Raw genomic sequence first — 23192 nt, 5'->3', positions numbered from 1 at the left:
AGCTTTCAAGTCAAGTCGAATTTCAATTTTTTATTTCAAGTTCAAGTCGAGCTTGACAATTTTAAACTCACGAGATTTTGATACGAGTCGAGCTCATTTTTAAAATTTTGGAATCGAGTTGAGCTTGACTAGACTCTTTTACAACCATAATCACAATACCTCCACCTATATATCTCATTTCATTAGAGTCTTCATAACCTTTCAAATTAGTCATAATATGCAAACAAGACAGCTAACAAACCCAAACAACTTATTAGTATAAAATTTTAAAACCTAACTGTTGAATCTGTTTAGTCTATCAACTTACAAATAATTATCATTATCCTACGAATGGCATAATCAACCAAGTCTTATAAATATCCCTTGGTCCTAACTGAGAGGAGGGTTTTTTTCTCCGTCTCCTCATAGATGGGAATCCATATTCATTATCTTTCTTCATCAAAATGAAACATCGGTCAATAATCATTTTTCATCAATTGTAATTCTTTACCTAAATTAAGAAAAAATAAATTATTAACCATCACTGAAATAAATTTATTCTCATTAATAAATTTAAAATTCAATCTGAAATATTTTTTTCTAGATTCGCCATATTGGTACTAAATCATTTATTGCTCACATGCCATGTGATAAGAGTCCATATGCCAATAACAAAATTACAATTTAGGAAATTTCTTTCACATGACTGAATGACACAAATATCCAACATTCATTCTTTCAAGAATCTATTCAATTGTTTGGTCCCTCCCAAAATTTGTCATTACCACATATCCCACATGATATTCTAATCCATAGATATCAAATTTGGTACTCATGTTTCTTTTATTATTTATTTCAAATATTTATGTTATATATATAAACATTGATATAAAAATATAATTTTGACAAAAATTCAATAATTCAAGTATATCTTATGTCCAGTATATATCATATATTCAGTACGCGTAATTAAATTATAATCACAAAAATGCATTGGGATATTGGCTCATGAATTGAGTTGGGTATTTGAGTAAATGTGTAGGGGGTCATATTACTCAATTTTAAAGTATAGCTATAAAAATGTAATATGTAATATAATACTACTTTATACTTTATTTAATTTTAATTATAAAACATATTTTGTAATACAGTTATTTTTACTTAATTTTAATTGTAAAATACACCTTTTTTTGGATGGTTCATATTTAGTTATATTTTTTTATCAAGTTGGTAGTTTTAATTTTGTTATAAAAATTGAACATAATATTAAAGCAAAATATGTTATAAAAGTTATGTCTAACTATAGTTCGACTGATATTATAGCTGTATTATTCAAAAAGTGTCGGGGAGATCTTAAATTATAAATATTACGTGTGAGTTTTAACCTATGTTAGTATTGCAATCGATATATAATTAATTGTGATTAGTTTATATGATAAGAAAAATATTTATGTTTTGATAAGAAATTTGGCCATGATATCAATGATTAACCACTTTATCTTGTGTCAAAGATGGTGGGTGAATGTCAAGTCTCAATTATTATTTTAATTATTCATAGCAGAGGACATATAAAAAACACTCATTTCGTACATTTGGGAAGGTGACATGTAGCTTTTTCCTTAAGAAATATATTAAAAAACTATAAGAGTTTTTCATCTTGAATGAGATATTTTGGACCACTTCCAAATTCATATAGACTTTACACCATGGCCACGACATTTGGAAATTTCTTCGCGTTTACCTGTTGTACCACGTGATACAAAATAAATAGTTTAATATTTAACACATTTATTTTTCATATACAACTTTAATGTATCACTTTAATTATTTATTTAAATATTAATTAAAGATAACAAAATTTAAGAAATGTTCCCTCTAATAAATATGTTCGTTATTTTAAATTATTATTATTATTATTATCATTAGGATAAACAATATTTAACCAGTAAATTTATTAGGAAAATAATTTTTTTAAGGATCAGAGAAATATATTTCCTTATTGTTATCAATTCCCTAAATATTATTTTGTGTTCACCATGCAAAGATAAAATACTAGTAACATTAAAAAAAGATGTGAGAGAAATTAATAAAATTTCTTAACTTTTATAATTTATTATATAAATTTAAGGATTTATTTATTAATTTTTATCCATTTTAAAATTTATCTCTATTTATTAAAATAAATATTTCACAAACAAAATCTTTAGGAATGAAAACAATCTAAAGCGAGAGGGGTTGAATTTAGCCCATAGTCATAAGCTGGTCCTTGGTTAGACCATGTTGGGTGAATTAAGGCCCAAAAGAATCATTGGGAGTTGCCACAAAGATGTGTTGTCTTCCAACCATGCATGTTAATGGTAGTTTTATGGAACCCTCCATCAAGAAATATTATTGATATATAAAATTTTATGTCTGTTCTTAGATCAAGAAATACTCTTAACCTCGTTACTTAGTTAGATCAAGAAATACTCTTAACCTCGTTACTTAGTTTGACTATAATTAGTTTTCCGGAAAATGAATTACTGGAATTTGAATTCTGAAAAATGAATTACATTTCTGGAAAACATTTTCCGGAAAATGTTTTCCGTAAAATGAATTACATTTTTTTTTGAAAAACATCTGGAAAACGTTTTATGATGTTTGGAAGATGTTATTTAAATCCTTTTCCACTAGTTGAAGAGTTTTTTAAAAATTATTTATTACAAATATTAAATGTAATAAATAATATTATTTATCATAAAAATTAATATTATTATTTTAAAATATTAAAATAATTTTTTATTATTAAATATTATTTTTATAATTTTATCAATAAAAATAATATTTTTTGTATATTTTAGTGAAATAAAATATTATAAATTATATTAATTATTTATTAAAGTAATAGTGTTATATTATATTTTAAAAATATTAATTAGTATATTTTAAATATCTTTATTAAAATATTATTTAAATATATAAATAATATTATTCATTATTAAATATATAAAATTTTTATTATATATTATTAAAATAAAATATGATATCTTATATTATTATAATATAATTGATTATTTTATATAATATTAAAAATATTATTATATTATTATAAATATTAATAAATAAATAAATAATATTTTGATGAAAATGATATTAAAATATTTTATTAATATTAAATTCATAAAATAAAATTATTTTGAGTATTTATTCTTTGAAGTAAAAAGTTCGGAAAATGACTTACGGAAAATGAATCCGTAAGTCATTTTACAGAAAACACAAAGGAAATTCTGTTACTAGTAAAATGAATTACATTCCGGAAAACCAATTACGTTAAACAAACATGGGAAAACATTTTCCGGAAAACGAATTACGTGAAACAAACACGGGAAAACATTTTCCGAAAAACGAATTACGTGAAATAAACACGAGAATTCGGGAAAAACCAATTCCGTAATTCCAATTACGGCAAACAAACACACTCTGATAGTATTAACAAGATAAATAGAAGAATAAATTAAATAAAATAATAAATTACCGTATCATGTTGAATTACAATATAAAAACAAATTCATTATGATTAATGTAATTGTTCTATTAGACGATACTCTTTGAGATTAACACACTGTCTCTAAAAATCGTATACTCAAAGTTTAGATTTGACAATAGTGATATTGCTTTTCTCATACACAAAATTTGAAAGGAATAAAAAACTTCAAATTTACTGTGTTATATCATACACAACATAAACCACAAATTCAAACGGAAATATTGCATCAACAACTGATACAACATCTATTGTAATAGCTGTAATTAAATGTTGAAATAGTTCAAATAAATTTTAGACTGGTGACGTAATAATCCTAATTAAAAAATGATTTAAATGTAGTCAACAAACATTACAACTTAAAATTTACTTGAAACCATGTTGTAATTGTGATGTAATAAATGTTCAAATACGAGGAATATTGAAAATTTCTTTTCAAGTTTAAAATTCTAAAGAAAAAATTCTTGCAGATTTTCTCTAAAATGATAAAATGTGCGTAAATATGTACGAACATGAGCCGAAATGAGTAAAGCGGTGATGACGTACGTATGCATACAAGAACTTTGTCACTATATTTAACAAGGAAAATAAGAAAAGAATTCTTATAAATACATCTATAAAAACTTCTCTTCCCAATATATATATCAATATGACTATCGTCCAATCTAAACTCTATTGATTCGCTTGCTCTTGGTTGGTCAATTATTCAAAAACTTTACTAGGAACACCCCACAAGCAACTTTGAATTTGATTACCTTTTCGCACGAGAGACAAGCTTTATTAAACATGATATTACTTATATCTTTTTTTTAATAACTATTGGTATCGATCTATTGATCGACTAATTCAGATTAGGCACTGCAAAGAAAATAGCGATCCTCCCAACTCAATTTGCTATATTCGAAAACGTCAAGATTCAGATTGACTTTGCTTAAAAGATCTAGTACCTCATCTTGCTAGACCAACTGATTGTTGGTAAGTTACTACTTATCTTGTTCATAGTATTGAATGTGATATTTTGTTACCATTTTAAATGTATTTTTTAACGTTATAAGTACAATTATAAAATTATTTAGAATAAAATTTAAATTAAATACGTTCACATATTATAAAATTTAAATATAAAATCTATAAACTTTTAGTATCTCGACTTTAAAAGTTAACCAAGACCTCATTAGTATTGGCCTCCACAGCCGAAACTTGGCCTATATTTGATTGGGCTGTTTTGTTTTTTCCTTGTAAGAAGTCTCAACATTTTGGTATCTTAAGTTTTTAAAGATGCAATAAAGGACCACAAAGGCACCAATTCAAGCGGGTAAAATTATTCTTAAGGGACCATACAATTAAATCTAAATATATTATATTTAAATTTATGTAAAATTAAATATTTTAAAATATTCTTAAGGGACCATACACTTATGTTCCAATCTAATTCAAAACAATGTTCTTTTACATCATTGTGGGAACTTGAAAAATGAAAATTTAATATTTTTTAGTGAATATTTTTTATTTTATACTGTTAATTTCAATTGTCTATTTTTATTTATTCAACCGTCTTTAATTAATTTGTGAAAAACTAAAAAATTGTACCCTGTATAATTAGACCATATCTCTATCGATGTATATATGAGATAATATTTATTGATAAAATATAATAAAATTTTAAATTTTATATATATTTTTAAATGATTTAATGAGTGAAAATAAATCGACTGGGATTGATAATAATAGATGAACGTATGTTTTTTTTTTGTTAAAGTGAATAATCCCGAATTTAGAAAGTTTTAATCTCTCTATTTTCATTTCCTTTGTTCTATATATATCTTCAAAGGCTTCTTCTTCGTCCCTACTCACAGTAACTCAAACACCAAATTGTTTAAGTAGCCATGAACAAGTTGAAGAAATCTCAAACTCTGGTACTATCTGTTGTAGCAGCACTTTTATTCATCGCACCGCTTTTATCTTCATCCTCCAGGCCTACTTATCTTTACTTCGTCCTCAACCTTGTCATCCTATCGCTCGGAGCCGAAGCCAGTTTAGGATCGGTGTTCACTAGGCCTTCTGACGTTGCTGCAAAGGTGTCGACGACACAAGCAGCTAAGGGCACCGTCGAAAGCAAAGATGATCCAAAAAAGATTTCTCCTACAGCAGTTAGTGAAAACAAAGGAAAGAAAATCGTCGACAAATCCGTGGTGGAGAAGAAGATCGATTTCGGGTCGATCAAGGCGGAGAGAGTGAGCCTTTTCTTTATAGAAAATGGAGAAACCGACCCCGAAGCTGTTAACCGGCAAGACCTCGAGGAATAAAAAGAAGATGTTGGAGTGCTTAGTGGGCCTGAGTTGTTTGCCAAATCCGAAACTTTCATTGGAAACTTTTACCAGCAGTTGAATATGCAGAGGGAAGAGTCCTGGAAGAAGATTCATGGATCTTACCAAAGGCATTTTGAAGTGTATCTCTCTTCAAATCTTCATTATATCATAAATTAGGTTATTACGAATATCTTCCGTTTAGGATCGTTGGTTTGGGGAAACTATATTACATCATTCATGTTTTTTATCCCCTCTCATTTTCCTGCTTGCCAAGCAGGTTTGTTGTTAGTCATTTTCAGGCAGTTCCCACCACATTTTACCTTGAAGTGTCATGAAACAAACAAAACAGATAGTAGGCATAATTCATAGATTTGAAGAAGATTCATGGATTTACGATTAATGTATAATCTATTAATCGACTATTATTGTTCGAGTAGGGTAAGTATGAGACAATCCTTTTAACCTAATTTTTTTCATTCACAACATCATGATTCAAACTCTTAACTTTACTTGAGAAATCCTATTATATGAACGGATTGTTGGTTCAACCAGCTATCAAATAGTGTATAATTTTTTGGTTTCCAAATTTTGTTTGTTAAAAATGTTGGAATCCCCTTTGTTTATGTGGTGGGAATAAGGACATATCAGTGTTGGAAAAGCTCCAGTTTTGAAGTAGGGCATGTAGGAGGTCCTAGCCATGGCTGCTAATGTGGATTCTCATCTTTTCTTTCTTTTTAGGTCCCCTTTGATATTCTTGCGGCATTTCCAGATGCAGACAGCCACTCTCTTTATTACTACCAATCGGTCACTTTTAGTGATGAATCTAAAAATACTTTTTAGGGTGGATATATATAAGATTTTAGGGTGGACACAACCACTAAAATAAGTAATTATTCAAAGAAAATTTAAATTTCAAGGTGGGGGTGCTTAATGGATCCTCCACTGGTCATTTCCAGATTCATAGTTTTGCTTTAAAATTAAATATCCGATTTTTCCTATCGAATCAGCGAATTAACAAGTTAAGTGTCACAAATAGAATATTTTCAAATACCACCACAAAAACAAAGAAGGTAAAGAGTAGACTATTCAATTTTTTAAAAATAAATTTTGAGTATGTCCTTGATTGATATAAGAAACATTAAATTTATTCAAAATTTTATGAAACTAAATTATTAAAAAATTAATTATATACAAGAGAATAAAAATGTATATAATTTATATGATTTTACATTAATGTAAATAAACTTCTTTCTCTTCGATAAGCATCAATTTTCCTCGTAAGCTCCCAATGTGCTAAGATAATCTTGGTTTGACCTTAGCCTTAATTCTTGCCATGTACTTGTCCTGAAAAAGGCCATATTAGAGTCCTATTCATCTGCTTCATGTTCTTTTGGAGTCAAGGCCCATCAATTATTTTAGTTCTTTTTCTATATAAAATTATATATATCTAATTGTAAAAAGTTGAATTTGGGATTTATTTGGTGTTTTCTATATAAAATTATATATATCTAATTGTAAAAAGTTGAATTTGGGATTTATTTGGTGTAAAACTAAATTTGTTGATTGATTAATTTCAATCATATTGTAAAAAATTATTGTGAGAATGATGTTTCGTTTTAATTTGTTTCATATTCTACATTACTATTTAGACTTTAAATGTTCTTTAAAGAGTAATTTTTTTAATAATTCGGGATAAAAATGTAATTTATGTTCATAATATATGTCAAAGAATAATGTTTTATCTCACTATACTAATATTATTTTATTCTTAAAAAACAGTAAGTTTGGGATTCTCTTGTTAGGAAAATAAACCGAGTACAAGTAATTTCCTTATAACCAGATTAGTGAGAATGCGAAATAAAAGCGGAAAAATAATACCCGAAAATTGATAACGGAGTTCAGCCAATTGTGCTTACGTCTCCGGGCTGCTGCAGATCTTTTACTAAGAGAGAAAATTTACAGGTGTTTACAAAACACTCACTACTCACAAGAAAGCTCTCTAGTATAGGAAGAAAGAAATGTTTTGGGATGATTTTGAAGCTAAATGGGTAAGGGTATTTATAGTAGAAACTTAGGGACTAATCTTTGAAAATACCCTAAAGTGCAATGACTAAAGTGAATTTACCCATTCCTATTTTCAACAAACATCTACCAAAATTTTACCAAACTTTGAAAAACATTTTTCAAAGAAACATTTACCAAACTTTGAAAAAACATTTTCCAAAGTTGGTTGCCAAACTTTGAAACTTTTAATAATCTCCCACTTGAAGACTGATTTTAATATGTCTTCACACCTCGATCAATGCAGCAGCATGTCTGGTCTTGTTATTCTAGCATGCCAACTGAAGCTGAACACAACTTCAGTTTGTCCGTAGTCACCGTCTTTGTCAACATGTCTGCCGGATTTTGAGCTCCACTAATCTTTTCAAGTTTCAAAATTCCATCTTCCAGAAGAGACCGGATAAAATGATATCTCAATTGTATGTGCTTTGTCCTGGAATGAAAAGACGGATTCTTTGCTAGATGGATAGCACTTTGACTGTCACAATACAAGATATTGTTTTCTTGTTTCTTGCCTAACTCTTCCAAGAAACTTTGGAGCCAAACCATCTCCTTGCTGGCTTCCGTAACAGCGACATATTCTGCTTCAGTTGTAGAGAGAGCAACTATCTTCTATAGTTGAGAAACCCAACTCACTGCAGTTCCTCCTAGAGTATAGACATACCCTGTAGTGCTCCTTCTGATGTCGACATTTCCGGCTAAGTCAGCATCTACATAGCCTGTCAGTATCATATCTCCACCTTTGAAACAAAGTGCTTTGTTTGTGGTACCCCGAAGATATCTGAGGATCCATTTGACTGCTTCCCAGTGTACCTTGCCCGGATTATTCATGTACCTGCTAACAGCTCCCACTGCATGAGCAATATCTGGTCTGGTACAAACCATGGCATACATCAGACTTCCAATTGCTGAGGCATACGGCACCTTCACCATGTGTGCACGTTCTTCCTCCGTCTTTGGTGATTGGTCTTTGGAGAGTCTGAAATGAACACCTAAAGGTGTACTTACTGGTTTAGCATCTTGCATGTTGAACCTGGAGAGTACTTTGTTGATGTACTCAGCCTGCGATAACATCAAAGTCCCCGATTTTGGTTTCTCTTGATCCTCATCCCAAGAATCTGCTTTGCAGCGCCCAGATCCTTCATAGCAAACTGCTTCGACAATTTTTGCTTCAAGTTTATGATCTCTTGCATGTTTGAGCCTGCAACGAGCATGTCATCAACGTACAACAATAAAATAATGAAACTATTGTCGAACCTCTTGATGTAGCAACAATGATCTGCTTGGCATCTGGTAAAACCACTGCTACTCATGAAACTATCGAACTTCTTGTACCACTGTCTAGGAGCTTGTTTTAAACCATACAAGCTCTTCTTCAACCTGCATACCAGGTTTTTCTTGCCTGCCTCTATGAAGCCTTCTGGCTGCCTCATATAGATCTCTTCCTCCAAATCACCATGAAGGAAAACTGTCTTTACATCTAACTGCTCGAGATGTAAATTCTCCGCAGCTACAATTTTCAACACCAGTCTGATTGTAGAAAGTTTTATAACTGGAGAGAAAATTTCATTGTAGTCAATACCTTCTTTTTGCTGAAAACCTTTGACAACCAATCTTGCTTTGTAGCGTTTTCTCCCATCATGTTCTTCTTTGATCCTGTAAATCCACTTGTTATGGAGCGCTTTCTTGCCTGGTGGTAATTCAGTTAATTCCCACGTCTGATTTGACATAAGCGAGTCCATCTCATCTTTCATGGAAGACTCCCACTTGACTGAATCCTCCACCTGCATTGCTTCATCATAGCACTCTGGTTCACCATTGTCAGTCAGCAACAAATAGTGCAAAGAAGGCGAATACCGTTGGGTTGGTTTAAGAATTCTGGAGGAGCGTCTCAGTTCTGGTGTGTGTGGTTCTTCTTGAACTGCTTCAGGATTGATCTGAACATCATTTCCAGAAATATCCTCGAACTCAGAAAATTCCTTTGTTTCAGCTTCGGTATTACTTGATTCTACGGTTGACATATCTTTGTACATCACATTTTCATTGAAAATGACGTCTCTGCTTCTGATGATCTTTCGATTTTCGTAGTCCCAAAACCGGTAACCGAACTCATCACCACCGTAACCAACAAAGACGCATTCGTTGGACTTGGCATCAAGTTTACTTCTTTCAGCAGAGTTTATGTGTACATAAGAAATACAACCAAACACTCTTAAGTGTGAAAGGTTTATTTCTTTCTTGCTCCAAGCTTCCTCTGGTATTCTGCCATCCAAAGGAACTGAGGGCCCACGGTTGATCAGGTAAGCTGCAGTGTTGATAGCTTCAGCCCATAGAAATTTGGGCAATCCGACATGTATCCTCATGCTTCTGGCACGTTCATTCAGAGTTCTGTTCATGCGCTCTGCTACGCCATTCTGCTGCGGTGTTATGGGAACTGTTGTCTCCATCTTGATCCCATTGTTTGCGCAGAAATCTCTGAAACTACTGTCTCTGTACTCTCCTCCATTGTCAGACCTCAATCGCTTGACTTTCAAACCAGTCTCATTTTCCACCATGGCCTTCCATTTTCTGAAGGTATCAAAGACTTCTGATTTTTTCTTCAGAAAATAAACCCACACCTTCCTTGTTGAATCATCGATGAAGGTGACATAATATAGTGAGCCTGCAAGAGATGGAACAGGGGATGGTCCCCATACATCAGTATGAACCAATTCTAACCTTTCTTCCTTGGGAGTCTTGCCAATCTTTGTAAAACTGACTTTCTTTTGTTTTCCAAAGATGCAATCCTCGCATAGTCCGACATCTACATTCTTTAGATCCAGCAGCTTCCCTTTTGACAGAAGTATCTTCATTCCTTTCTCGCTCATATGGCCGAGCCTTTGGTGCCATAGGTTTGATTTTCCATCAGCATCTGCTACTGCAATGATATTCTCTAAATTTGAGGTTACATAGAGAGTACCGGTCTTCTTACCACGAGCAATGACGAGTGCTCCTTTGGTAATCTTCCATTCACAGCCTGAAAAAGTTGTACTATATCCTTCTCCATCAAGCTGCCCAACAGAAATCAGATTTCTGTTGAGGCCAGGAATATGTCTCACTCCTGTCAGCTTCCAGGTGGTCTGGTTTGGCAGCTTTAGTCGGATGTCTCCTTTTCCGACGATCTTCAAGGTTTCATCATCAGCTAGATGAACCTTCCCAAAATCACCACTGACATAGTTCTCCATGATTTCTCGGCATGAGGTGGAGTGGAAAGATGCCCCTGAATCCAAGATCCATGATTCAATCGGACTGTTGACGCTTAAAATCATGGCATCACCTGTCTCCTCCGTCATGTTGGCAGATTCCTGTGCGCCGGTATTTTTCTTCGGTGCTCGGCAATCTCTTTTGAAGTGACCATTTTTGCCGCAATTATAACAGGTAAAATCTTTATTTCCTGTTCTTGATTTGCCCCTTCTAGATTTTGATCTGCCACGATTTGAATTTCTTTCTGAAGTTCTCCCTCTAGACTCCGTGTGTAAGGTTGAGGAGGTTGATGCTTCACCCGATTCTCTTCATCGAATTTCTTCACTCAATACCAGATCCCGAACATCGTCGAATTTTAATTTGCTGTTTCCCGACGAACTGCTGACTGCTGTAACAGTAGCATTCCAACTGTCTGGTAGAGATGATAAGAGAATTAAAGCTCGAACTTCATCATCGAACTCAATTTCCACTGAACTCAACTGGGTTGTGATTGTGTTGAGTTCATTTAGGTGTTGTGCCACCGATGCCCCTTCCGCCATCCGCAAATTGAATAATCGCCTCATCAAATGAACTTTGTTTGAGGCCGATGGCTTCTCGTACATACTGGAGAGAGCCGCCATAAGACCCGCCGTGGTCTTTTCCTTTGCTATGTTAAAAGCAACATTGCGGGATAACGTCAGTCGGATAACTCCGAGGGCTTGTCTGTCGAGAAGAGCCCAATCTTCATCCTTCATGCCCTCTGGTTGCTTTCCTGAGAGAGGTTGATATAGATTTTTCTGGTACAAAAAATCTTCAATCTGCATCTTCCAAAAGCCAAAGTCCGCACCATCGAACTTTTCAATTTTCACCTTCCCTTCGTCTGCAGCCATCGCTCCCACTCGAATCTGGCTTCGTTTGGATCGTTTCTGACAATTCTTGCGAATCACCGTGTATTAGAACACCACCGTCGACAAACTCGTATCGCCGACCGAATTTCACTATTCACAAAATTTACTATTCACGTAAATAGTAATGAATAGTAACCTCGCAGAAAATTTGACAAAATTCATAACCAAAAGCTCTGATACCAGTTGTTAGGAAAATAAACCGAGTACAAGTAATTTCCCTATAACCAGATTAGTGAGAATGCGAAATAAAAGCGGAAAAATAATACCCGAAAATTGATAACGGAGTTCAGCCAATTGTGCTTACGTCTCCGGGCTGCTGCAGATCTTTTACTAAGAGAGAAAATTTACAGGTGTTTACAAAACACTCACTACTCACAAGAAAGCTCTCTAGTATAGGAAGAAAGAAATGTTTTGGGATGATTTTGAAGCTAAATGGGTAAGGGTATTTATAGTAGAAACTTAGGGACTAATCTTTGAAAATACCCTAAAGTGCAATGACTAAAGTGAATTTACCCATTCCTATTTTCAACAAACATCTACCAAAATTTTACCAAACTTTGAAAAATATTTTTCAAAGAAACATTTACCAAACTTTGAAAAAACATTTTCCAAAGTTGGTTGCCAAACTTTGAAACTTTTAACATCTCTTAACAACCAAATAAGAATAAGTGATTTTTCTTAATGATGTTTCTAAAATAAACATCATACTATACGCTACGATTTATAACGTGCATATTATTTCTCTTTCAATGTTATATGATAAATATTTGTTCTAAAGAGTGGAATCCACGAAATGAAAGCTAGTAAGAGGGGGGGAAATCATAGTCAAATCATTTAAAAAAGTGTATAAAAATGAAGCACCAACCACCATACAATAAAAATATAAAAATTGTTATATAACAAACCGCTCTAGAAGAACGCAGTTCAAGTTTCGCTGTCAATGGCTAAAGCATGCCTCGGAAAAATCCAAATGCAGAATATTATTATATGATGATTAGAGCTTAACAGTATGAAAAACTAGTCATTTCTTAGTTTTGGTTTTTCAAAGACATTGTTTTTTGCAAGTTGAAAGAAGATGGAGAAGGAACCAAGAAGGCTGGTGAATTATGCAACTTTACCTATCTGTTTAGTGTTAACTGTTCTGGTTTATGCTACGTTTTTTCAATCTAATGACACCTTAATTGATTCATGTAATCATCTTTCTTAGCAATTCAAACATTTTTTTTATAGTTTTGTTTATATAAAAAAACTTGGTTGACTTGAAACTCTCTGGAAAATGAAGGGGGATACAGGTTATCAAATTCAAGCAGTGAAAGGATCAATATTGATGCGGTTGATCCTCAAGAATTTCTGCTAAGAAGGCTTGTTCGAGGTTCATCTCTTTATCTATTCCATTTTTTATTAGAATTTAGTGCATGTTGATTCTTATATATTGCGTTGAATGGAACAGGAGATGATCGAGTTCAGTTCGATTTCAATGGATTTTCATGTCACACTGATGTTCATTCAGATTTATGCGTTGCAAATAAGCCTGTAAGGATCTACAACAAAGGGTTGACTGTTTATGTGCCGTATGATCATCATCATCAACCTCAAGTCAAGAGAATTGTTAAGCCATACGCAAGGCAGGAAGACGAAACCGCCATGAAACTCGTCTCACCGGTGCAGATTCTTCATGTGAACAGCACCATTAAACCACCTCCAGCCTGCAATTTCACCCACAATGTCACTGCTGTTGTCTTCTCTTCAAAAGGGTTCACAGGCAATGTTTTCCATGAGTTCAATGAGATTATCATCCCTTTGTTCATCACTGCCCGCCATTTTAGATCGAGACTCAAGTTTGTAATCACAGATTTCGAGCTTTGGTGGGTTCAAAAGTACAACAGGGTACTGTCTCACTTGTCTGGTTATGATGTTATAAATCCTGGTGATGGGAGTGTTCATTGTTTTCCAGGGGCTGTTATAGGGCTTAAATACCATAACAATCTAGCCCTCAACAGCTCTGATATTCCAGGAGGTTATTCCATGCTTGATTTCAAGCAGTTCTTGAAAGAATCATATAACCTGAAAACAAACCATGTGTCCGAGATTCGTAAGCCAGTGTTGATGCTTATATCGCGACATAATTCAAGACGGTTTTTGAATGAAGATGAAATGGTGGAGATGATGGAGGGATTAGGCTTTCAAGTCACGAAGGCGGAACCCGAGAGAGTGTCGAACTTGGACGAGTTCGCCGAGGTGGTGAACTCATGTAGTGTCATGGTTGGAGCCCATGGTGCCGGGCTAACAAATGAGATATTCTTGCCCACTGGTGCAGTGACGGTTCAAGTGGTGCCATTGGCACATGAATGGGTGTCAACCAACTACTTTGGTGAACCGGCGAAGGCGATGGGGGTTCGGTACTTGGAGTACAAGATTGAACCGGAGGAAAGTTCTTTGTTCGACACTTACGGAAAAGATCATTCTGTGATTACTGATCCGGAATCTGTGATCTCTAAGGGATATTATGCATACAGGTCTGTGTATGTTGATGGCCAAGATCTAAAGATCAATTTAGAGAGATTTAAGAAAACCATTATTGAAGCTAAGCAAATTCTTGAAACCTCAACTCCCTTTTGATAGATGAATGAAAATTGATCTTCTTCAAGATACTGCAAGAGATTCAGCTTATACAATTCATTTCATTTTCACACGGCTGCAAAGAAAAGCTAGGGAACTTGGTTTAAATATTGCAACATTCTTTGTCATTGTAAAAGCATTTCAACTACATATCCTATATTCTTTGAAAGCCGATATATCAAACATGAGCTATCATGTTCTAAATCATAGAAATTGTATTAATTTTCATCGCATTGAATCGTCGTGGCCGTGGATGACCAGTTCTGTTGTAGTGAACTCATGCCTGTAATCTCAAAAGACCCATAATCTGTCGAAAGACAGGAAAAGAGGAAATATCCACCTTGTTCACTAGGAGAGATATTGTTGGTTTCGACCAGACATTAAATGTCAAGCTTGCAAGCAAATGGAACATATGGAGAGAATTTGCAAGAATAAAGGACAACAACAAAACACATTGGCTTAAGTTGCTAACGTGTATTGAAAAATCTGAAATTGCATTTTCCATTAAATAAGACTTGAAGAGCATCAAACTAGCTGCAACAAATGTGTATTGGAAAATGAAATTGCACCAATGTTTGAGAAATTCAAGATTTATGTTGAAAATCAATCTAGAAATTGTCAAAAATATATGTTGTTCTTTTCTATCCTTGACTTTTAAATAACATAGTAAGAAGCCTAAGAACATTTGCATGATGTTTATTCTCAGACTGCACCTAGTTTTACTTTTGGGGGGAAAAATGACCTTTTCAGTTCAGAAATATCTTTGGTTTCCATTGATTCAGCTAGCGACATTCCACGGTTGTCAAAATCCAACAAACAAAATGAATGAAAAGCACCTTGAATCTGCTACTTTATTGATGCATACCAGCCTTTCCTACGCGTCTCTGATGTCACATTTGATTTGTATTTGAATGTGAGGAATGTGGTACCTTGTCCAAATTTGTTCTTTGCTTTTCTTCAACCGAGTTTAATTTGGGTTTTTCAAAAACATTCATTACAATCAAATAGGGTCTTCTTTTTTTTTCCTTTGCAGGTTGAAAGGAGATGGAGAAGGAAACAAATAGGATGGTGAATTGTGCAAATTTAGCTACCTGTTTGGTGTTAATTGTTCTGGTTTATGCTACACTTTTTCAATCTAATGACACCATAAACTTGGCTGACTTGAAACTCCATGGAAATGAAGGGGGCTACAGGTTTTCATATTCAAGGATCAATGTTGATGCAGTTGATCCTCAAGAATTTCAATTAAGAAGGCTTGTTAGAGGTTCATCTCTTTCACCGATGTTGATTCAGAGGTATTCATAGCAAATAAACCAGTAAGGATCTTCAACAAAGGGTTGACAGTTTATGTGCCATATGATTATCAACCACAAGTCACGAGAATTGTAAAGCCATATGCAAGGAAAGAAGACGAAACCACAATGAAACTCGTCTCACCGGTTCAGATTCTTCATGGGAACAGCACCATTAATCCGCCACCAGCCTACAATTCCACCCACAATGTCGCGGCTGTTGTCTTCTCTTCAAAAAGCTTCACAGGCAATGTTTTTCATGAGTTCAATGAGATTATCATCTCTTTGTTCATCACAACTCGCCATTTTCGGTCCCGATTGAAGTTTGTAATCACAGATTACCAGCTTCGGTGGACACAAAAGTAAAACAGGGTTCTGTCTCACTTGTCTGGTTATGATGTTATAAATCCTGATGATGGGAGTGTTCATTGTTTCCCAGGGGCCGTTATAGGGCTTAAATACCGTAACAATCTAGCCCTCAACATTGCTGATATTCCAGGAGGTTATTCCATGCTTGATTTCAAGCACTTCTTGAAAGTATCATACAATCTGAAAATAAACAACGTGTCCGAGATTAAAAAACCTATGAGCCCTGGAATAACCTCGTACAATCATATATTGATACATATCAGTATTCAAAATAACATATTCTAATCTTTCATTTCTTAACTAAAGGAAAGGAAAAACTTCATTTTCTAATTAAACTGGTATTTATACCCTTATAGGGTATCAATACATCCCTTAACTGAGGTATCGATACCATACCCAGGTATCGATACCCCTATTGCATTCTGTAATTTTTCGTTCAAGATGACATTGATACCTTCTTTAAGGTATCGGTACCCCTTGAATTCCTTCAATAATTTTACTCTTGAATTATCGGTACCTGTTGAATGGATACCGATACCCATTGCCCAGAAATCATATTTTAATCCTTTTAAATTATCACTCAAGTTTTCTTAAACCTTTTACTCATCAGACGTAACATATATTTTATAAGTACTTCATTATGTGGTGCATTAATTCAAGAAATGCATAATGTACAACAATAACTCAAAAAGAATTTTAATTACGACTTAATAATAGCTAAAAAAATAAAATGCAAATCTTGCCATAACTTTAAAAGAAATTTAGTGATTAGATCACATTAAACTTAAAAATTTTAATCCAAATTTGCTAAATACAAATAGCTGAACGGGAATTGCTAAAGTTTGTTAAATCTTTGATCATTGTCTTCATCATTGCATAATTTAGTAAAAAGTTTTATGTAACAGGGATTGCTACTTCGCTAACAAGCTTGAAAAAAAAAGTTCATAGTCAGTCCTTAAATTAAACTACTTTTTAATGTAACTTAAAATATTAAAACTTTGTTAAATTCAAGTATACTAGCAGGAATAAAATTATGTCCAAAAGTAGGGAAGAGTCCTCGGAATAATTTCTCCAGACCTGCCACTTACATTTTTTTGGCCGATTCATCAACCTTCATCTTCTTCATTTATTCTACACTCAGTTGTAATTTTTTTTCTTCTTTTTCTAAAATCCTCTCCGAGTCTTAATCTAGTGAAAAAAAAAACATTTATAGGAGAAACCATTAAACGAAAACCATTTGATCTCATCACTTTGAGCATCCTTCAGATTAGAAAATTGGAGAAATCCGAGTCCCCTACCCTCTTCGCATCATCTTATAAACATAATTTTTAATTCGATGATTTATTTAAATCATCTTAGAAATCCAAAGAAATAACCATCCAGTTCAGTTGGTAGAGCACAAGGTTCTTAACCTTGAGGTCGTTGGATCGAGTCCCATGGAGGGCATTTCATAATTTGGAGGTCTCTTACGGAAGCTGCTCTCAATCTAGTGTTGGGGGAAGCCTACTATCTTACCTTCCCCTTACCCCATTACATATGGGAACAAGGGACAACCAACCATCTTAGAAATCCAAATATTGCACCATATTTGTTAAAAACAATGTTCAATTAGTAGTAGGAGTTAATTTTAATAATAAAGAAATATAATAAAATTATAATCTAAAAAAGTCTATAAAAATCGTATCCTGCTCTCAATCTAGTGTTGGAGGAAGCCTACTATCTTACCTTCCCCTTACCCCATTACATATGGATATGGGAACAAGGGACAACCAACCATCTTAGAAATCCAAATATTGCACCATATTTGTTAAAAACAGTGTTCAATTAGTAGTAGGAGTTAATTTTAATAATAAAGAAATATAATAAAATTATAATCTAAAAAAGTCTATAAAAATCGTATCAACTAGTTATTTTTCTTAAAACCATCAAGGATCATAAACTACCTCTTTTTATTATGAAAATATGATTATACAAGAAAAATGTTTTAAAAATTCATCAAAATAATGCAGAAAACATATAGAAACAAATAAATGTTACTATTACGATAAACACCATCAATACTAACATGGATATAATGATGATATCACTTTAACAAATTGACTTTATCACAACTCGAACACGATTTATTTGAAATGATTACGAATATATATCAATATGAGAAAGTCAATCTGATGATTAAAATGTATTGGTATATCAACAAGATAACCAAATAAACACTAATTAGAGATGAGACGTCAAATCAAATATAGTTATTATTGATATTTAGCATAATTATATATAAAAACATAATAATATGTTTTTATTGGCTTGTACAACAATAATGGAAGTATAGAATTAGGTATCCCCCTCTCCCCCTAACTCCAAAAATTTTATTAGGCTATAGCAACATGAAGTATTCATAGATATTTTTTCTTAATTTTTTTTGTATACCATTACGTTATAAGGTATCAAAAAAACATTACATTACAATTTTAATGATTATATAAATATATCCTTTACGAAACACTTCAAGTGTGCTTTTTTATTGTGTATATAAATAAATTCCATCCCTCAGAAGAGCTCTTTTAAAATTTACGCGTAGCTGCACATTCCATAAATGCAATATTCACCGGGTTTGCACCGGTGGTTGCAACCCCCGCAATGCCTTTTGTCGAAAGCAATCTCGACGCACTCTCCCCGGCAGCAAACCTGTGTGAACTTGCACTTCTTCTTGCATGCGCCGCAGTTGTGGTCGTCAGTCGCCAAATAGACGCATTTGTTGTTGCAGCAAGTGGAGGTGGCGCCGTCTTGAATGTAGCAAACCTCTTCGTCTTTGTGACAGTGGTCGGCGGCTCTAGGGTTCCGAACTCCTTGCTGGAGGAAACGACTTACCCTCTTGGAAACATTCGGCTTCGGCAACACGGGTGGTCCAGCCTCCGGGGATGTGGTTGATGAAATCAAAGTAGGGTTCGTTTCCACGCCGCCGCCGATGGTTTTCGTTACTAAAGTGATCATCATGGCTACAGTGAGGACAAGTTTGGCAAGTTCCATCTTGTTTCTTCGTTTGTTCTCAGTCTTGGATTCTTGAAGGTTGGTTTCCCCCCCTCCTGTTTATGAAGAAACTATAGAGAGAAGTTGGGAGACTTTTGGTGATGGAAATGGTGGGGATTTGGGTTTATAATGGAAATAAAGATAGGGGTTGACTTAACAAACGGGAAAAACAGCCAAGGTGCATGATGCATCTGGGAAACTAAAGCAAGGTTGAATTCTTAAGCTTAATTAATTTTTAAGAAATGAAATAAATTAGATTAAAAATGTAGATTTTATTAGTTCTTAAGCTAACCGATATTATTGTTGCATTCATCCCAAGTTTTCCTTACATTTAATTCACGTGTCATTGTGATCGTCTCTCTGTACAACCATTACCTCCTAATCTTGTTTTAGCAACATTTTAACTAAATCAATGAAAACATTATCAATTAACATTACTGGTTGTGATTATCTCTTTGTATAATATTATCTTTAAAATTCGATTCTTTATTTATTTATATTAGGAACACAATATATTTATGTTTTTACAGCACTAAGTATGAACATTTCTTGGAATGGACTGAAATTTGTATGAATCTTATAAATTATCTAATTAATTGTTTTGATGTAACATTAAGCTTGAAGCATGTGCTAGTGCAACAATCACATGGAACCCTAGAAAGTCAAAGTGGGCGAGGCTGCCCTTTTTTGAACCATTAATGAACTAGCCATGGAAAGGGGCTCTTAATATGCACTGTCCTCAGCAAATTTAGCCATGCCGTTTGGCTAAGCAAAGTCAAGTTTATTGAAGAAACCAATACTTGAACACAAAGCTTATATAAAATATATGTTAGCAACCAATTCAAGATTTACTGTTAATTGTGTAAAAAGTAATTGAAATTTATATTATAAGAGATGTCGAACAGGAGAGTGCCAAATGGCATGAATCATTCAAAAGTATACTAATCAATTTTAGAATTTATATTATTAATATTTTTTATAATAATAATTATTATTTTAGAATTTCTATTATTAATATTTATAAACTTATATATAAAATTAAAATTCACGTGTAATTTTAAAATTTATACCTTGAGATGAGTGATGATCATTAATCAAATTCCATTGAATTAATGACTCAAAAAAGCTATCCATGTATTATAAATACCTTGGATTGAATTTGGATCATTTAGATGAAAATAAACAAACTGATTTTTGTACATTTTGAAATGGATAAATTGATTTCTTCCTTAAAATACTCATTTACTTAGTGTAATCATGATAAAAAAAAATATTGTTCTTTACATAAGACTCAAATTTGAGTAATTACGTTTATAAAATATGTACGATATCAATAAACTAAAAATATTTCTGAAAATATACTAACTTATAATCATTATATACTACTAAAAAAATAAATAATGGCATTTTCCATTATGTTTCCCATCATAAACTACACCTCATTTGTTGTACGTCAATATTAGTATGATAAACGTGAATCAATCTACGAACCAAAAAAAAAAAATCAATCATGATGTCAAAAACCCAAACATGCAAACTTACCCCAAACCTATAGCTAAAGACAACATACAAATATCGAGTAAAAAAATAGTTGGGAATGAGTAAGGAACATAATTTAAGGGAGATTTTAACTTAAGAAAACACAAGATGAGCACATACAAGTCTAATTCAGCCTAGAGGAACACAAGATGAACACATACAAACCTACTCTAGGTAAGATGAATGTTAAATGAATGCATGCAACCCCAACTACATACCATAAAAATGAGAGGAATAACATGCAACATTAGCTGCACATTAGTAAGTTCCCATAAAGAATTTCATAGATAGTATAATGGTAGTTACATTAGTACGAGTATACTGTAAATTTATGTAAATGAGATAATATAGTATGCATGTTTCATCAGAGATTGGATGGACTCCTTGGTCGTTGAACAAATATCCCCAATCATTTAAAATTAGTTAGGTAGGTTGCACATTTAAAATTAAATACCATCAAGTAATTTAACATTCAAATCAAAATAAAACACCTAAAATCCTTACCTACATAAACATAATAATTATAATCATATTAAATTTTAGATGATTACAGATGTACAAATCATATACTAATAGAAAGCCATTGCTGCAGAAATGAAATATTGAATCATTGCAAAAATATATAAAAGGTGATGCACGAACTATAAAAGGGGATCAAACTACTGAAAGAAAACATAAATCAGACTCGATGATGTGAAAAGCTATCCTCGAACGCATAATAGGAACCCAAATCCAATCTAAAGGTTCAAAACAAGGAAGATCAATAATATAACAAATAAATATCATTTTTATCAGTCGTGGTGATGTCAAATCAACCCTTAAAAATATAAGTGAAAACAACAATCAAACAACCGAAAAACGTACCAAAAGACAGAAGACAATGTGCCATAAAAGCAGATGAAGCATGCCATACAAGCAGATTGATTGAAAATAAAAAAATAAAAGAAAATAAAGATATAATATAAGAAAATAAAAAGACAATAAAAAATACCGACAATCGACAACCAACATTAAAATTGATGTCGTTGCTGATCAATAAGATAAAAAGAAAAAGAGATGAAAGGTTTGCCGATGAAAGAAAACTAGGAGAGAAATCTAGGAGGAAAATAGATTAGTATGTAAAATTTGTGGTTTTAAATGAGATGCTTTCGCTTGTACATCATGAAAAATTACCTGACTGGAATCTCTAACGTAAATAAATTAATGTTCTCTATAATAAGATGACGATACAAATCTATTAATATTTTCTTCAATAAAATAACATTAATGTGTCACTACTTTATTAGTAAATTAAAATTATATTAAATATTATGTTAAAAGATGTATGGACTCTATTAAAAAAATAATATTTAATTATTATACTACTCTTAATATTTATTATATATATTTAATAAAAATTAATATTTATGTTAAATTGTGATTAAAATAAATTATAATTATTTTATAAAATATATTAATTATAATTATTTTATAAAATATATTAATTATAATTATTTTATTTAATAATGTTTAAATATTACATTATTTTGTGAACGAAAGGAATAATTTTTGGAGTATTATCCTCATAATGAGTCTCAGTAATATTTGATCCAAATTAATCGATTAATGAAACAATTATTAATAATTATATAAAAAAAATTACAATTAATTAATGTTATTACAAAAATAATCATACTTTTATTTTAGAAGTTTTAGAATTTTACACATTTTAAAGATTTTTCAGAATGGTTATAGTTTATATAATTATTTTAACTATTTAAAATTAAAAATATTTATGCAAACTTTTATTATTATTTTTTAAAAATTTTAATAATTAAAATAAATAAATTTTAACCACTTAAGTCCCTCTACATCAACATGTTCAACAACGAATAAAAACCTTCAAACTCGTGTATAAAATGAAGGGCTACAACGGGTCATGGGGTTGAATAGAAAGGCTAGAAGCCCAAACACATTCAAAAGTGGGCAAACAATTTTGGGAAAATATATATTTTGTATACTTAATTTGGGTTCATAATAAATTTTGACATTTACATTATTTTTTTCATCTAAAGTTTAATTTGATATTTAAAAATATTTTTCGTCTAATTAAGTACTTAAATTTGACTTGTTGGTTTAAATTGGTACCTGAATTTTACTTTTTGGTTCGTATTTATACTATGACAAATGATTTATTTAAACCAATTTTAATTACGAAGTTAAGTTTAAGTATCAATTTGAAAATAAAATCCAATTTGAAATATTTAATTGGAAAAAAATATTTAGACACTAAATTGAAACTTAAAAATAAATTTAGGTACTTAATTGAACAAAAAAAAGTTAAGATACCAAATTGCACTTT

General features: G+C 32.2%; 3 protein-coding genes across 3 annotated transcripts; 2 read left to right on the top strand and 1 right to left on the bottom strand.

Annotated features, from left to right (window-relative positions):
• Positions 1–5331: 5331 nt before the first annotated feature.
• LOC120160277 lies at positions 5332–5970 on the top strand. The gene has a single exon (XM_039170692.1). It carries the CDS (start codon positions 5389–5391, stop codon positions 5806–5808), a length of 420 nt encoding a protein of 139 aa, XP_039026623.1. The 5' UTR covers positions 5332–5388; the 3' UTR covers positions 5809–5970.
• Positions 5971–12971: 7001 nt separating this feature from the next.
• Positions 12972–14651, top strand: LOC120160484 (alpha-1,3-arabinosyltransferase XAT3-like). Its single transcript, XM_039170897.1, has 3 exons — positions 12972–13192; positions 13285–13374; positions 13453–14651. Exons 1-3 carry the CDS (start codon positions 13078–13080, stop codon positions 14619–14621), a joined length of 1374 nt encoding a protein of 457 aa, XP_039026828.1. The 5' UTR covers positions 12972–13077; the 3' UTR covers positions 14622–14651.
• A 4202-nt stretch (positions 14652–18853) lies between these two features.
• LOC120160648 (stigma-specific STIG1-like protein 2) lies at positions 18854–19312 on the bottom strand. Its single transcript, XM_039171011.1, has one exon. It carries the CDS (start codon positions 19310–19312, stop codon positions 18854–18856), a length of 459 nt encoding a protein of 152 aa, XP_039026942.1.
• Positions 19313–23192: the final 3880 nt, after the last annotated feature.

This window comes from Hibiscus syriacus, unplaced genomic scaffold (assembly GCF_006381635.1).
Source record: "Hibiscus syriacus cultivar Baekdansim isolate YM2019G1 unplaced genomic scaffold, ASM638163v2 tig00111392_pilon, whole genome shotgun sequence".
Taxonomy (NCBI): domain Eukaryota; kingdom Viridiplantae; phylum Streptophyta; class Magnoliopsida; order Malvales; family Malvaceae; genus Hibiscus; species Hibiscus syriacus.
This window is presented reverse-complemented; position numbering and strand designations above follow the sequence as displayed.

What these genes read in the sequence shown, in the direction of transcription:
- LOC120160277 (XM_039170692.1), top strand. Translation starts at nt 5,389, where the DNA reads ATGAACAAGTTGAAGAAATCTCAAACTCTGGTACTATCTGTTGTAGCA.
- LOC120160648 (XM_039171011.1), bottom strand. Translation starts at nt 19,312, where the DNA reads ATGGAACTTGCCAAACTTGTCCTCACTGTAGCCATGATGATCACTTTA.
- LOC120160484 (XM_039170897.1), top strand. Translation starts at nt 13,078, where the DNA reads ATGGAGAAGGAACCAAGAAGGCTGGTGAATTATGCAACTTTACCTATC. An exon ending in TGACACCTTAATTGATTCAT is followed by an intron (nt 13,193 to 13,284) that starts GTAATCATCTTT and finishes TGGAAAATGAAG; the next exon opens with GGGGATACAGGTTATCAAAT. An exon ending in GCTAAGAAGGCTTGTTCGAG is followed by an intron (nt 13,375 to 13,452) that starts GTTCATCTCTTT and finishes TGAATGGAACAG; the next exon opens with GAGATGATCGAGTTCAGTTC.